The sequence below is a fragment of the Aplidium turbinatum genome, chromosome 1 (genome assembly GCF_918807975.1).
Source record: "Aplidium turbinatum chromosome 1, kaAplTurb1.1, whole genome shotgun sequence".
Classification (NCBI taxonomy): domain Eukaryota; kingdom Metazoa; phylum Chordata; class Ascidiacea; order Aplousobranchia; family Polyclinidae; genus Aplidium; species Aplidium turbinatum.
In genome coordinates, this window is record NC_137472.1 from 26,791,963 (window position 1) to 26,808,663 (window position 16,701).

The following is a 16,701-nucleotide window of genomic DNA, read 5'->3' on the forward strand; positions in this document are numbered from 1 at the left end:
TTGGTGAGTTGTTTATGCAGCAACAAAGGAAGGATATTAATCAACTTCAATCTCCAGGCTATTGCAAGGAACAGCGAGAGGGTGAACAGAGTTCACAACAGTCAGTAGAGTAGTAGAAACAACGTATCAATCGCATAACATCGTACGTTGTGGTGCAACGAAACAATTAACTCAGCACTGCGTATTTCCATCTGGATACGGTGGTATGGTAAATTTTCAGTGATAAAGTAGTTGCTTTTTATGTTATTTTACTGCAAATAAATGACATGTTGTTTTACTGGCGCAAACTAAGCTGTGCACCAGTAGAACGTGTCATGTTATTTAACTATGAACAATTGAACAACCTCAGTCAATTTTTTACTACAATAAGTTAGAAAATCAATTAAAACATGTATTTATTGAGTTGCATTAAAATATGATTGATTTTGTCAAGCCATGTAAACCCACCTTGCTTTGATTTTTGCGGTGATAAACTAGAAACAGGCTCCAGAAGTTTACTAGAGCTTGACCGGGAAGCCCTGGAAATATGAAACCTCTGCAATGCACTATCACAATAATTGCTTGACTACAAATATCATTGCAGAACTACTGATTTTACAAGCAGAGAGAATACGAAGGGAACACACAAAACATTAACGCTTTTAAAGCTGAAGGTTGAGAGCAAGTGTGTTTTTGATTAACGGAAGCCACAATTAATCGATGAATTTGAGATCAAATATGAAGATGAGGTTGGCCTGTAACTTTTGGTAAACGCCTAATCTACAACAAACGCTTTTGCAAAATAGCGCATGTTGATAACTTTACATCAAAGTCAATACATAGTTTTTAAATTACAAAAGTCATCAACACTCGAGGTAGGTTGTCTTCAAACTGTAGTTCAAGTACACTTTGCAGCGCACTGGTAAAAAAAATGACAAAATGCTACGTTAAATCAATATAAAGTGTATAGCAGTGTTTATAATCTACATTCTGGCGAATGTGAGATCTCGTTTACTATTGACAGTATCTGATGACGTTGAATCAACGTAAAGCTAGCCACTCACGTGCTGTTTCTCGTCAAGCCTTCATCACCTACAAACGCAACTGCAATTAGCTAAGTTGCGATTGATATGCAGTCTAAAGCAAAATAACAGTTTGATAAGCAAGATCGGTCGATAAGGAATCTACTGTACATTGTCCGAGTGAAAAAACGCTCAACTCCAAAAGCCTTCATGGTTGTGGAGGCGCCTCCAGGAGTTGGACAGAACAATTTATTAAAATAGCGCAAATCTTTCTTCATCTTATGAATACATCTTTATCATCTTATGTTATTGTAGATGATGAAAGATGTAGATGATGATGAATGTAAGATGTAAGATGATGAATACATCTTCATCATCTTATCTTAATCATCTTTATTGACTCCATCAATAAAGTCACTGGTCAGCTGTTGGCAGCTAGCATGGAAACCACCGGGAAGTTTGGAACACTTCTGGTAAGGAAAAGTGATGGTTAGGAGAATGACTATTGGCAATATCTCTTTTTTTCGAATGCAATTGGGTTGTAACTTCTTATTGTTGCCACATAGATAAAGCAGATGTGATAATGAAAGCAAGAAAAGAAACCAAAAAGTGTCACACGACTATGAAGCTTCCAGAGTCTTAACTTATGTCCAAATCGATTAGTTTAAAATGTTTCTAAAATTAATGCAAAGACAATAATTGACAATACAACAATCAATTAGACTTCTGAAGCACTTTAATGACAGTCCACATAAACCATTCCTACATACCGGAGGCTTCATTGCTTTGTTCTTTCTTCCGAGAGTGTTCTTCTCGCCTGCTCGGTTGGTTGACGGAAAACCATTGATCCACAGAACTCAAAGCTTCCTTCTGAATGAAATGTAAGACATGGACGCTTTTATCTTTGCTGCAACTAGCTAAGTTGTGAAATAAGAACAAAAATGCTTCCAGAAAATACATGACATTGAGTATCAGTACCAAGCACTCGATAAACAGCCGAATACGAGGTATTCTTTACATATAATAAAACTTTAGCTGTAACGAGATGTTACAGGTAGTTTTCAATATTAGAAATAGATTATAATGCCAAATAACATTGCGTTTTGTTTAAGTTATTTTGGCAGCCGATTGTAGCATCGAATAGACAGCGATAGACACGTGTTTCGCCCATGAGGCTGGGCTCATCAGTATCGCACCGTATTCTTGCCACTTGAGTAATCGACCGCCGCTTTACCAGTCAGTTTAACTCTTATCTTTGTGGAAAGAAAGAGCCAACAAAACCAGCAGGTGCCAGGGGTAGGTCAATGTGAAGAAAGGCGTTCTTCCCGGCTATCAGCACAAGGCTGATTACTCACTAGCACAGCGAGCAGCTCGCTGTGCTAGTGAGTAATCAGCCTTGTGCTGATAGCCGGGAAGAACGCCTTTCTTCACATTGCGTTTTGTTTTGATATTGAAATACGTATCAAAGTTTACAAAAGATAAAAACTAGGTATAAGTGTAACAGCATGCCAATAAAATAAATTAAAATTTAAAGGCAGTTGAAGTCAGAGAGACTTGTTTTCATCCGAGTTTATTAAATTAATAAATTAAGTTTGTCATGTTCTTCTATTAAGCAACGAGGTTTGTCCTCTTTCATTGGACTTTCATGAGCAACCTTCTCTTTTTAAATGCATTTAAACATTTTACAACAATCTTCGCTGAAATTAGGCTGCAAATCAAATGACTTCAACTGCAAGCAAATTTAATTAAATTAAGTTGATACAATTCATAAAAAATGAGAAAGCATTCTTGTTTGGGCAGCTTCAGTCTGATTCCCTACACCAGCACAGTACTACCCAGTACCCACCTTCTCCACACTGGCAGTCCTTTTCTTGGCTGCCCTCATTGACGCATAATGTTGAAGGTCCTTCCCTACGTTGGAAGTTGCAGAATTTTTGTTGGACATGTCCACAGTGAACGAGGTACCGGTGGGCGAGCGGTGTAGGCCGCCTTTGGATGACGAGACTGAAATAAAAAAGTGAATCTTGACTCTAGCTTTATTGAAGGATCGTGTCCACGCTTATGCTGAGGGGTAAAACTTTGAAGCAAGTCCATGGGAAGAGGTGGAAGTTGATGTTCACCTCCAGGCATGTTTATGACCGCATTGCTAGAACCGCGTAAGATACAGCCAAGTATCCTCGAAAAGCGTCAGACAGAAACACTCAGACCTCTCAACGATGCAGCTAACAGGAACCGTGTTGGCCTCATTTTTAGTGTTACAATCCTGTTGCTGATACCTCGTTAGTACCTTCGAACAGCAACGCTAACCAAGTTGTAACAAGTTAGTAAATTACGCCAAAAATACGAAGTTTTTTTTGCATAGTCTTTATAAGTTATTATTCAATTTTTAGGTGAAAATCCTTGTTTTTTTTTTTATAAATTTTTGCTCAACATTTGACCATAAGAACCAACAATTATCTTGACTCATCATGTCTCAAGCACGGCTTCTGTACAAGTCGCCTATTTTAGACGGAATACTATTTGCCTTCAATCAACCTTTAAAGGGGACCTGAAATGAAAAATGAAAATTTTTTTGTTGATTCTTTGGTGTTTAAGTATTATCTTTTTTGAAAAATTTTTTTGAATAACTTTTTTGTTTGGCAAATATAGCAAAATGAAAATAAGCCACCGGATGGCGCTATGTGCCTTACGACGTAGTTGGTTGTTCACTCAGTTGGTAGCTTCATACAATAACACTGGAAGCGCTGCACAAGTCGTAATCATTAAAGATGTTTGAATTCAAAAAAGGATTTTTGTTTGAACCAAAAAGACAGCGCCTTGACAGAGATGACTGTGATTCGGATTCGAGCTACGACAGTGCCAGCTCGGATGGAGAATTTGAAATGGTGTAGGTGTGGAAATTGTGCCATCATGCCAACAATGATGGAAAATGAATGTTGCCAGAAGCCAGATAAAAATTTTAATTTTATAAATTTAGAAAAAGAGAAAAAAAGGCTAGTGAGTTTTTTTCTTTAAAAAAATTCTAAATTTATAAAAATTTATTAAGGTGTTGCGACCATGCCATATTTTAAACTGATTGTCCTGCTTTGGTATCATGCACGCTATAACGTCCGCGTTTTGTCGCTTCTACCTTTTTCTTGACCTCTGCTATGTTTGTCATATACTGGTTTTTCGTTGTGATGGTCAGAAATAAAAGCAAACTAAATACGGCCACAAAAATGCGCAGTCTAACGATTGAGTCACTTCGGGTTAGAATTTACTTTAAAAGAAAAACACCTCCTAGGACCTAGGGTATCGAACTCATATCCTTGGTAATATGAGCCAGACAAAGATCGCACGCGCCACCGATTCACTTAGCCAAAACAGTTAAATTTAGAAGTTATATATGCACTTTTTTTCATTTGTTCGTTTTTTACTTTGAAGAGAAGGTGGAAGAAAAATGCGCAGCAACAGCGCGCATGCGCAGTGAAAGTGACGTAAAGATTAAAAAAGGCATGAAACGGCTATATCTACGGCACCGTAAGCATAGCCACTTCCGGCCAGAAAATGGTCGCTGCACATACGGCAGTACTTGTTGACTGGTGGGTTTTTGAGTTTCATTTGCAGAGATCCATTTCTTAAGCTTGTCTTGATTATTCAGAGGTAAACGATGAAATTGTACCCCTTTCACGTTTCTTCCGTTACTACAACCGGGAGCCATACAAAAAACCATCTCAACGCGTAAAACTCAAGTATAAAATTGTTCTTTGTATATGTAGCTCACTTGTTTATAGTGTATTTGTATGTAAACTAGTGGTTCTGAATTCTGCCTGAACAACCAACTACGTCATCAAAGATTTTGACCAATCAGAATCCTTTAAATCAATATCCCTTTTATTAGATTTTTGAGCCAATGACAAACCCCAAAAAAATTTTATTGTTACAAATCGCTTTTTCTGATAAAGATCTATGAATACAAAAGCTATATATTTTCGTTGCAGTGCACCTTAGGGTGCGGCTGACGCCCCGTAAAATTTAAAACTTGATCGTAGCAACCCTAACTTTTTTTTGTATGTGAGGCTTGGTGTACAAAGCTTAAATATGAAGTTTCAGCAAAATTGAATAAGGTCTAGGGGGTCCAGATTGCAATCAAACTTTTATAGGATTATCAATTTTCCCAAATTTCAATTTTGACATTAAATTGAGTGATTTATGCTTAAAAAAATTTGAGTGATTTTTATATGTTCATGTGATACCAGCTAATTTTTGTAAATCATTGCAAGTTATAGTTTTTATGCTGTGAACAGCAACTTAGGTTTCACTTAGAACCAGTGTGTCAATTTAGGGGTAATTTTGCATACTTTGTACACTAGGGTGCCACAGGCGCCCTCATGTGGCCGAAATCACCTGAACTTTTTTTCTGTTGTGACATTTCACATATTAAGGCACTTTGCAAAGTTTGATTGAGATTGGACAAAAATTGGATGTGCAGATTGAAAACGAAAGTCTAAACTGAAATACAGTAAAATTAGGGGATTTCCCTAGTTTGAACATCAGTTTTTTTGCTATTTCTCATCTTTTTCTCAACATTGAAACAAGGTAAATTCAAGAATTAGGTTAGGAGACCAGTGCCAGTATGTCAAGAATCAAGATCTCAATTGAAGTCAAGCATGACAGCTCCGCGCCTGTTACATTGATTCACCATCTTGCACCATTGAATCAACATAGCTGGCTTGACCTCACTCAGGGTCTTGGAATAATGGCTTTAGTATTTCTTCTTCTGTTGAATCAGTATTGCAGCGCCCAGGAAAGCTTAGTATTAAACCCATGCAAGTTGTGACTTAATCTGGGAGAATATAGCAGACAGCAAAGATAAGGCAGGTAGCCTACTGTAAGAAAGGGTTATGTTACCTTTGCTTCTTGCAGGAAAGGCTAATAATGTTGTAAAACCTATGGTTGTATTGTTTTTTAGGTTATTCTACTAATGATAATTGATACGGTAGTGCTTTTACAAATCGGTCTGGTTAGTATTACAATCATGAACAGCCAGTCTCAGAATGCTGAGAAACAGTATCTTCTTTCTACTATTCCAACGAAAGATGATCAGAAAATCAAGGGAAGTAAACTGCCAACTTATCATCAAGTGATTTTAAGCTTTCTTGCCTTTAAGCAGGAGCTTGAATCTCAAATTCCCACGAAAAGGAAAATCCAAATATCAGTAGATGCAGCAAACGAGACAGTGAAGGACATCTTAACGTTTTACTACAAAGCTAATATTCCAACAATTCATCCAAAAAAAAATGGCTCAAAAAATTCAATCTTTTCGAGATGAAATGAGTCTTATCTTCAAAATTCAGATGGAATACTTCCATAGGAGTGATGGAAAGCAATCGGAAAGGATTAAGGAATTTAAAAAGAAATTCAATTGACCTTTCCTTTCTGGCCTCGCGATGTAATGAAGAAGATGTCAATTGAGGAAGATAAAGAATTTTTGTGGAGCATGCAAACTACCAGAGAGGCGTCAATGGCAGGGAGAGACAATGCTTTGCGTAAGATGTTGAAACGAAAACATTCTAGAAAAGAAGCAGAAGTGCAAAGGAAAAAAAAGAAATAAAACGTCAAGAGGCTGAATCCAGCAGCAAAAGTAACATTTTACTTTCTTCTAGCGATGATACCAGTGATGAAGTGATTGCAGTTAACACTGCCGAGCCTTCTACATCCACAGGAAGTAAAAGGAGTCACCGTCGAGTTGTAAAAACCGGTACCGCAATAATTGTACCACACGACATTTTACGATCACCTGGTTTAGTGGCCACAAGTTTACTAAACAGAATAACACCAACTGCATTATCTGCAACACTACACTCGTTAATCAAGAGTTGTTCTGGTGAAACTATTCGCGTAAACTTAAACCACATGACGGCTCAAAGGTATAGAGTTGAAACGATTTTCAATATTTCTGAAGCGGTTAAAAAAGGTTGGATACCTCCTGAAGTTGGAACCATTCATTGGGATGGTAAAATGATGGAGTCACTAACAAACCCTAATAAGCAAGTTGATAAGCTTCCGATATTACTATCAGGTATTGGAGGCTCAAAACTGCTTGGTGTTCCTTATTTGCCTGCACAAACATCCGATCCAAAAGGAAAGCAAATAGCCAATGCAAGCATGGAATTGTTAAACAATTAGAACTGTACTGCATGTCTTGCTGCAATGGTGTTTGACACCACAAGTAGCAATACGGGCCACAAAACTGCGGCCTGTATCCAAACACAAGATCATCTTGGAAAAGACCTACTTTGGGCAGCATGCAGGCATCATATTGGGGAGATAATACTGACGCATGTTTGGGAAGAACTCAAAATAGAAAGCAGCAGTGGACCCAACATTTCCATATTTCAACGCTTTAAAAGCAATTTTCAAACTCTTTCTGATAGCGCATCAGGTTGTTTTCATACATCAAAATCGCACGAAGAAATTGATCTGCTTGCCAGCAAGCGGGAAGAATTGTCTAATGCATGAAACCTCATATTTTTAGGCATTTTTCATAAATTGTTGAACATATACAATTGACACATGGTCTGTACGATTGTAAATTAGTGAGTAAGTTCACCAGAAAGTATTTGAAGTTCAAATACTTCGTAACTGAGAAGAAATGTCTGAGTTTTGATGATTTAGAGAGGATTTTACTATTGAAATTGTGAAAATTTACCTTTAAAAACTTTAAACTTAATCTGCACGTCCAAATTTTATCAAAACTTATTGAAATTTCTCACATATGCTTTTTTTACCAAGTGTCACATACAAAAAAAAGTTCAGGTGTATTGGACGCAATTTTAATTTTTGAGGGGCGCCTGTGGCACCCTATTGTACACGCAGCCTAAAGTAAGGGGCGACCTATGTCTTCTTGAAGTAGCATAAAAGCACCAGTTTTATGACCTGTATTACAGCTTGTTGTGTCAAAAACAAGAGATGTAACAAAATCTTTGCAATGCCAATCTTTAAGCAACTGCATAGCAGCATAGGCATAGTAACTTTGGATTTGGACACAAGTGCTCCAGCTGTTTCTGTTGAATGGGTTGGGATTATTGGAACACCCAACAATTTAATGCCACCGATGCCAGATATCAAAACTCGGATCCTTTCATCTTGCTTTTACTTGCTTGTTAAAGTCTCCAGAAGTTTTCCATCCCAATGTAAAGCACCAACAGCAGGTGGTGACCACACGGAGAGAATTTTTTCTGAAATATGTTGCGCTGTTTCAACTCTGTATCTGTGTGGCTGAGATAGGTGGAGATTTAGCTTCGAAGCATCTCCAGAACAGGCTTGAACCACAGAATGGATAGTAACAGATAAGGCAGTTGGTGTAATGCTGTTTCTGATTGTTGCAGAGACTAATCCTGAAAATTTCATTATGTCATGAGGAATGAAGATGGCTGTTCCTGTATTTGATCTTCTTTCATGAGAGCGTTTTTCCTCTATCTCACAAATCATTGAAGATGTGCAATTGTGCATGGCTCGTTGTCCACATCATCCTCAGCTTCTAAATCAATAGCATTATTTATATCATTCACTCGGACCTCCTCCTTTGCTACTCGTCTATCTTGCTGTTATCGCCTGGTACTGATCTTTTGAACTTTTGCTTCTAACACTATCATTTCCAGCCATACTTGCTTCCTGGTTGCTTATATACTGATAAGGAATAGGCTAGCATGTCTTCTTCATTGCTATTTTTTACCATGACATTGCGTGGCCAGAAAAGAAAGGTTTCGCTAAGCTTTTGCTGAAATTCTTGTACAGTATATTTTTAGTGGTTTGCCTTTGTCTCTCTTAATCTTTATTTGAAATTCTTGCTTGTAAAAAGAAATAATTTTTCTGACCTTTTTTGCTTTGCAACTGAAGAAATGTTAGCTCACAAGTAAAATGTAAAAACTTGCTCAACTGTACTGTAATTATCTGCCTTCCTGATAACCTTGTTTGGAGCTGGTATACAAGTCCCCCCCCTCTCCCTCTTGGCAACTCATGACAAAGAGGAATTGACCAAAACATGTGGATTGAAGTGTGTGAACAGTAAAGCAAAGGTAAAGTAGTTTCTCCCTATATGTTTGGTTGAGTCCTGTCTTTGTCATGAGTTACCAAGGGGGGAGGGGGGACTTGTATACCAGCTCCCCTTGTTTGAATTAATTTGAAAATCACTTGCTTGTATGTTGGTAACTTGCTACATTTTATATCTTGATCTACTTTTGTGGGAATCGTAGCGAGTTGAACATACCGAGGGTCATGTTGTGAATGAGAATACATGGCCTAGCAAACTTTTTTCGATTAAATTGCCTACCAACTGAACTGAATACAAACTACACGTATTGATTCTGGACTGCAATTGATAAATATGATTCTATGAATGTTTCACCACATAGCATACTAACTGTCTAAGGTAATTCACCATTCCGATGTTGTCACAATTAAAATGGTTAGGAGCCTTGTCTTGATATAGGAGAAGTGGTCTGTAACGACTCCTTACATTTACCCTTATTCTGAACCCGGGAATAATGCCTTAGAAATGATCTGGACTTACGAGACTGAAACTGGAGGTATTTGACTGAGCTAAATAGTGGTAAGTCATTTTGAAGGTATTATGACATCACAGAGGCATGTTTTCACTTTTAGCGATTCACAAGGTAAAGCTGACAAGTACCGTCACTCACATTTAATAAAAGCTGTGTGTTGTACTGGTTGATACACAGACTATGTTCTACTGCTTAATACTTGCATTCTCCAGCAATTACATCAAGTATATTTTGCAACAGGTTACATTACTTCTCAAAATAGTGTTTGGTTGTCTGCTTGCAAAACCTCACTTGTTAAATAATAGTATGGAACATAATAATACTGTGTCGAACATTGCAATTGTGGAGCCTAGATGACCTTAAATACAGAATTTACCATGGTAAATGAAAGACTATGTAGCATTGCAAAACTACCCGATTATGGCGATTAAGCAGTTAAGCACCAAATTTCTTAATTTTCAATTCAAATCTGGACCCCCTAAACATTAATAGATTGGTCTTAAACTTCATAAATATTGTTTTTGTACCAAGTGTCACCTATAAAAAAAAGTTAGGGTGTTTTGGTTCAAGTCGGGGCATCAGCCGCATCCTAGTGCACCTTTGAAAACCAACAATGAAGATAAGATAAGGTTTGTTGTTTAAAAACAAACTCCCTTATCATTGTAGAGTTCTGACGTAAATTGCTTGGAGCAATAGTTTGATGCAACAAAAGCTCAGCGGATAACTTTGCGATCGCATTAAAATAACAAAAATAATATATACGATATTGGAAGAAAACAATTTGTTCAATCCAGCAGCTAAAACAACACTTTAGCTGCTTAGCAATGCCCAAAGGTATAAGCACATATCGATCTTTCATCTCTTGACAAATTAACAATGGCTGCAAACAACACACACCCTCAACCAGTTATAGAATGGAACAACTGGATCATTCGCATAGCATAATCACACGATGCGGAAATGTTCAATGACAGTGAATTAACGTTAAGAAGACGCTTTTTGTGAAAGTATAATCTATCAAAGCAAACTACTTAATCACAAAAATGTCTTAATAAACCGTACGGTATCAATGTCTGCAAACGTTGAAAATGTAAAAATGAGGGATTTTGTTGTCTATATGATTTACCAATGGCAACAACATGAAATCTACTTCTAACGAACGTACGGTAAAATCCCAACCGACAAAAGTAGCAACGTCCGGCAGCGTTGAAATGATGTAAAACTACCAGGTTTTGATAACCGTGATCAACTGATCACGTAGAAACTAATCTTGTTATGCGTTTGTTTTTGCAAGTTCACATACCGGTTCTAAGTCTTGTTGTACTTCTCTCTCAACGTTCAAAACAATGCAACTAAATTAAGCTCTAAGTTAGAAATTAAATACTTGCATGTGTCGTTTCTAGCACTAGTTGCTACGTTCATCTGATGAAATTGAAAGTAAAATTAACAACAAACAAGATGGTTTATTGCTTCTTGTTTGTTGTTAATTTTACTTACAGATGAACGTAGCAACTAGTGCTAGAAACGATAATTGTCCTGATGAACACCCAAACTTTTCAGTATACTTGCATGTGATTGATCAAACCGACGTTTCAGTCATAACAATTAGTTTTTTGATAAAACTGCCATTCAACGTTTTATAGGCAGAGAAAACTTTTTCTCGAACCATAGAAAATTTCATGATCCGATCACCGCTTCAGTGCGTGATGGAAATCTACAGATAAATCTGCATCAAGCATTGCAGAGTGCAAAAACAGTGCTGCAGAACGCGTTTTCGAATATTAAATTCTCATCAGTGCAACTACGTTTATGAACGCAATAACAACGGTTAAATTTAAACTCAATACAATACATTACAAACAATATAAGGACATGTTCTCAGTGTTCATTTTTCATTGCTCATCTCAGTACTGTAAATTAGTATACTTCGGTAGATGTTCATTGTGATGGCTGTTTTTGCTTTGAACATTAAGTTTGTTTTAACAAACAAAAAACCTTAAGCGAGTAATGTCGGTCTGGAGTTGCATGCGGGAAATTGCAAACTCTCAGTCGCATATATTTTTACCGCAAAATACATCTATATGATTCATTTTATTTAGAAAGTGTAGTTAAGATTAAGCTTGAAATCGAACCGTTTGCCCAACGCACACATTCCAGCCTATTGTCGGTCAATGGTGAAGTTTCGTTTGAGACAAATGCTTGGGATAAGTGGTTGGTGGCCTCTTCATGTATGAAGTGTTTTGAGTGGCAGCTTAAAATTACGATGATTGGTGGTCTAGTGGTCGCGGGAAATATTAAATCTTTGAACTGGCAAAACGTTACATTAGCATTTGAGAAACTTGAAGTCTTTCACGATTTACGATTCGCATGTTTATGCAATGAATCGACAGCGTTTATATCACTGCAAACCGAGTCTAACCAGAAACAAGCAAACTTTAATCACGCTTAAAGCAAATAAACAGAATGACATGCTTAAAGGCATACTAAATGAAATTTTCAAACGGGAATTAAGCATTAAAATGCGTAAACTCAACACTCAAGAATACATTTCATAAAAAATTACTGAAAAAAACATGTTTTCAATGGCGCTGGCAAGGCGCAAAGTCCAATGTTTCATTTATTTTTTATTTTTTGCAAAATGACCAAAAAGTGGAAAAACTGCTCGAGAATTACGTCACCAGCGACTAGCAGTAGCATCATCAAAAGTATTTTCGTGCGTTGGCTTGGAAAAATCAAACGTGTTGCGTTCCAAGAATTTTCACATTGATTCAAGGCCTGGACACGTTGAATCCATGTAAAAAATGCTGATTACTCCACGCCTTCTGAATTGTCTAACTGAAATCGTTTCACATGAGTTTGTGGAATTTGCCTTCAAAACAGTTTTTTTTTACATTTACATTTTACATTGATTGAAGGCCTGAATACGTTGAATCTATGTAAAAGAGGCTGATTTACTGTTTGAAGAACGTGATCTGCCATTTGAAACTCACGCGGTAAAAACTCTTGCCCGATCAGCTGATTGCTAGTCGATGGTGACGTAGACTGTATAATCGCACGCTTCGCTGCTCAAGCCCATTCCGGTTTTGAAAGCTCTGACAAAAGCACGCGCGCAATCGTGATCAGACCGCAATGGGGCCAAATTTTTTTCAAAATCGTTTTATGGTAGCAAGTTAAACACAAAGAACGTGGAAAATCGCCAAGTCAGGTTTTCCTTTAGTATGACTTTAAAAAGGCGATCGGTGAATGATAGTTTTTATCAAGCGGTACATGCAACAAAGTTGTGCTGAAGGTCTATAATAAAAGCCAATAACGTGGCATGGTGCATAAAAAATGTAAAATTTCATTTTCTCCAATACATAACTTTTCGGAAGAAACTGAATGTAGAAACTGCATATTTTACACAAAACAAATAGAGCACAAATCATTACTTGTATATTCACAATTTTTTTAAGTTTTCAGTAAGTTGAATGAAGCAAGCTAGACCTTTGAGATGCAGAACGTGATCGGCACATACCTGACTCAGGCGCTTCCTTGATTGGGGAGGTGTCTGCCGGTTGTCCGTTTACTTTTGATTGGTCGTTTTGCAAACGCCCTTCGGAACCGGTCACCTTGCTCACATTTGACTCTGATTGCTTGGACGTTTCAGGAGAGCCTGACACATCAAAAGTTTACAGGTTATGAAGTAAAACATTTACAGGCATCTCACGTTGTTTCAGTTGTGAACGAGGGATTGAGTAGAACAAAAAGTGACCTGGAAAACTCAAATGGATCCTATTACCCGGTCTGAAGTGACATGGTAGGTATGAATTCGAATCGATATTCTGAATCTCTAATTGCTGTATTATAACAAACCAGGCTTTTCTACATCCCTACAAAATATGATTACAGAGAATGGAGAAGTGGTAAAGTTACAACTTATTGCGTTTGAACGGAAAAGACTCGGCGATGAGAAACTTGAGTTTACCTTTCAATGAAATTTTAAGTTTCATAAACAAGTTGTGAACACTTTGCTGTGTGTACTGTGCAAGCTACAGATAAAACGCCATGTTGAAATTCAACATGGCGATGTTGCACATTTTTGTTGGTCTTGGCTTGGCATATCGTGGTAATTTATAAAAATATAAACTGAATTAGACAATTTAGTAATTGAATGGTAGCTCTCTACCAAAGAATTTGACAAAGTTTGGTAAAAAACTTCGAGCTCTGATGATCGATGTAAGCAAACAAAACCACGCTAGCCATAGCATGAGATACACAAACATCTCTAGCGAAGTTATCAGTAAGAACTCAATTCATGTTGTTTTGTTTGTAATTTTCATCGATGGGACTAATGGTTGTTAACTTACAGCATAGTCACTCTGTCAGCATAGTGCAAGGGAGATGATGTGGCACTTTAAACCAGCTCAATTCAAACGTAGACAGCAATTATATTTAACAGCAAACAACTGCTGACTTTCAGCTTAACATGATACCATTTTTTGGAAAGCAATTTTACTATATCAACATCTTTTAACTATTTTACTCTTATAATTCAGAATTTTATCGAAATACATGTTTATTGAAACGACAAGTGATCCAAAAACAGTAGTCTGCAAATAAGTTTTAATGAAGAAAAACTTTTACCTGGACAGTAAAAATTTTCTTAAGATATGTAATGCACACAAAACTTTGTTTCGATTAAGGCAGCGGTTCCCAACCGGAGGGGGGATTCCCCACTAGGGGGGAATTTTGCAATTTTCAAGGGGGAATTTGGTTTTAGGATTGTAAACCTTTTTAAGCCTAGTAAGTTGGCCTAGATTGAGGGTGAAAGAAGAGATTATTATTAGATTAACTCCCGAATATTTAAGCAACTGTGCACTGACAAAGCAAACCATTACGTCGGCCTACTTCTTTTTCATGAAAATACTTGATGGCTTTCAGAGGAAACGTAACCAAGCGAGTGTTTGAGCTCAGAGACGAGCTTAAATTATTTTTTGACCTTTAAATAAAATTGGAATTTATTTCATTGCTGAATGATAACAGATGGATTAAATTCCTTGCTTATTTGGTTGATATGTTTGGTCCATTAAATAAATTAAATCTGAAAATGCAAGGGAAAAACACCAATTAATATACGGTATATTCAATCACCATCTCCGTTTAAAGCAGATTTTGCATCAACGTGGGTTATCTGTATCCATGAGCCATTGATATATTGATACCATGTGAATTTACAAGCTGTACTGCTTCCGTGCTGCTCCAAACAGGTTGGAAGAGAGTGATGGATTTACGTCACTGTCATTAGGAGACTGTCGGTACTAGAAGGCTCTGCTGTCCTGGTCGCGGGGGACTACGTTTTGTCTGGCCTCTACCTTTCAACCAGCCTGACTTGGGTGACCTTTCCAGGAGCAGATGCCAGACCGCTCAGCATTTAAAAATGCTTTGGAAGCTTTCACCAGCAAGCTTGATAATTGAAAGAGAAAAATTAGAATAAACAATTGAACATGTTTAAAGAATTATTATTATCGGTGCTGGTTGTTGACGACAAAGAACAAGTTCTTCCAGAGTTGGAAAAAGAAGTGATTTTGCAACATCTCACAGCATTAGAACTGGAATTCATTCGATATTTTCCTGAAGTTGATGACGATGAGCTTGATTTAATACTAAATTCATTCACTTTGTTGATGGAAAAAGTTTCCAATAAATTGCACGATGAATTTTTAGAACTCAAAACGGATTCTTGAGCAAGCGACTTATTCAGAGAAAAATCAATCACTGAATTTTGGCCATTAATGTGTAATTCCTATCCCAAAGTGGCAGAGAAAGCTATTAAGTATTCTTTCGTTTGCCTTCACTTATCTGTGCGAATCAGGGTTTTTAACTCTTGCAAATGAAAACAAAACAGAGTTGAAAACAATGAAAAATGAAAACAATGATAATAAAATTCGTTGTGTTCTTTCCAATACTCTTCCACCACTTTCATGAGTTGTCGAAACAAAAAAATCACAAGCTTTACACAGACTGTTAAATGCATTGACTCTTATATTTTTAATATATTCTTTGAATAAAATACTTTTCAGCAACGTTCTTCATTAATTAAATTATTTTAGTATGACAAGGAATATTACCAGCTAAAAAGCGTATTACTAGTGAATGTTTAGTTTATCTTCCAAGACTTAAAGATTAAAATATTAATGTAAACGAGTTTTTATCAAAGTAACATTATAGGGGGGAATTTGGATTTGAATATCGACTAAAAGGGTCCACTGAATAAAAAAGGTTGGGAACCACTGGATTAAGGGCTTTGTTATCACAATGCACTCTTGTTCGAACAAATTGTTGTAGTACTTTTGCCACGAGTACAAGCTTACACATCACTATTGAAGTTTTATATTAGCGTTTCCATACTTTAACAAGATAAATGCGCAATGCAAATCGAGTTCATACAATCAACTCAATAGATCCTAAAACTTAAGTGTTCGACAAACTTGAGTCTTGCAATTCAAGTAGAAAAAACATGGATACATGACTTTATGCCACGGTCCGAATGACGCAATGCACGAATGACGAAAAGCTCGAATGACGCGAGATCGTAGTAAAATTAATTATTCTTTTGAATACTATTTTTCTTTATCAGCGCCAACATTAATTACACTTTGCTAGGTTTGAAAATTTTGTCGAAAAGAATGCTGGTAAAGATGTTTTGACTGTTTCTAAATCAATTTTTTGTATTGAATTAAAAAATGCAATCAGTCTTTTTCAATCAAGGTCATGTTGTTTCTCCATCACATTTTTAATTATGCTACCTTTGGTCGTCATTATGCACGAAGTTGTCAACGTTGTGATGTCATGAAAACTTAATTTAACTGCTGAATTGTTTTTATGACGTCACAATTCTCAATCGCGAAGCCATAAACATGTCAAAAATTTCAAATGCCACTCACCACAGACCCGATGAAAAAAAACGGATAACATTTTCGGATTCAACATCGAAAAGTACACCAGGAACCGTTAACAGTTTAGCAACCTTAACATTTACGCAGCGCGCAGTGTTATTTTTTGTTCACATCGAGGTCAAAAAAGACATAAATTTTGTTAGGATAACAGAAATTATAACCCAAGAAGTTTTCTGTGACGGAATAAAACAGTAAAAAAATGTGTGATTGATATAGAAA

At 36.8% G+C, this 16,701-nt stretch overlaps 1 protein-coding gene across 1 annotated transcript in view; it reads right to left on the reverse strand.

Annotated features, from left to right (window-relative positions):
- The window catches only part of LOC145777371 (uncharacterized), a 50,105-nt gene that overhangs the window by 17,989 nt on the left and 15,415 nt on the right, over nt 1-16,701 (reverse strand). Inside the window, exons 5-9 of the mRNA XM_082588741.1 lie at nt 13,062-13,199; nt 2,848-3,005; nt 1,772-1,871; nt 1,044-1,071; nt 448-518 (exon numbers count right to left, since the gene is read on the reverse strand). Of these exons, the coding sequence (XP_082444867.1) occupies nt 448-518; nt 1,044-1,071; nt 1,772-1,871; nt 2,848-3,005; nt 13,062-13,199 (495 nt within the window). The remainder of the gene's footprint in view (nt 1-447; nt 519-1,043; nt 1,072-1,771; nt 1,872-2,847; nt 3,006-13,061; nt 13,200-16,701) is intronic.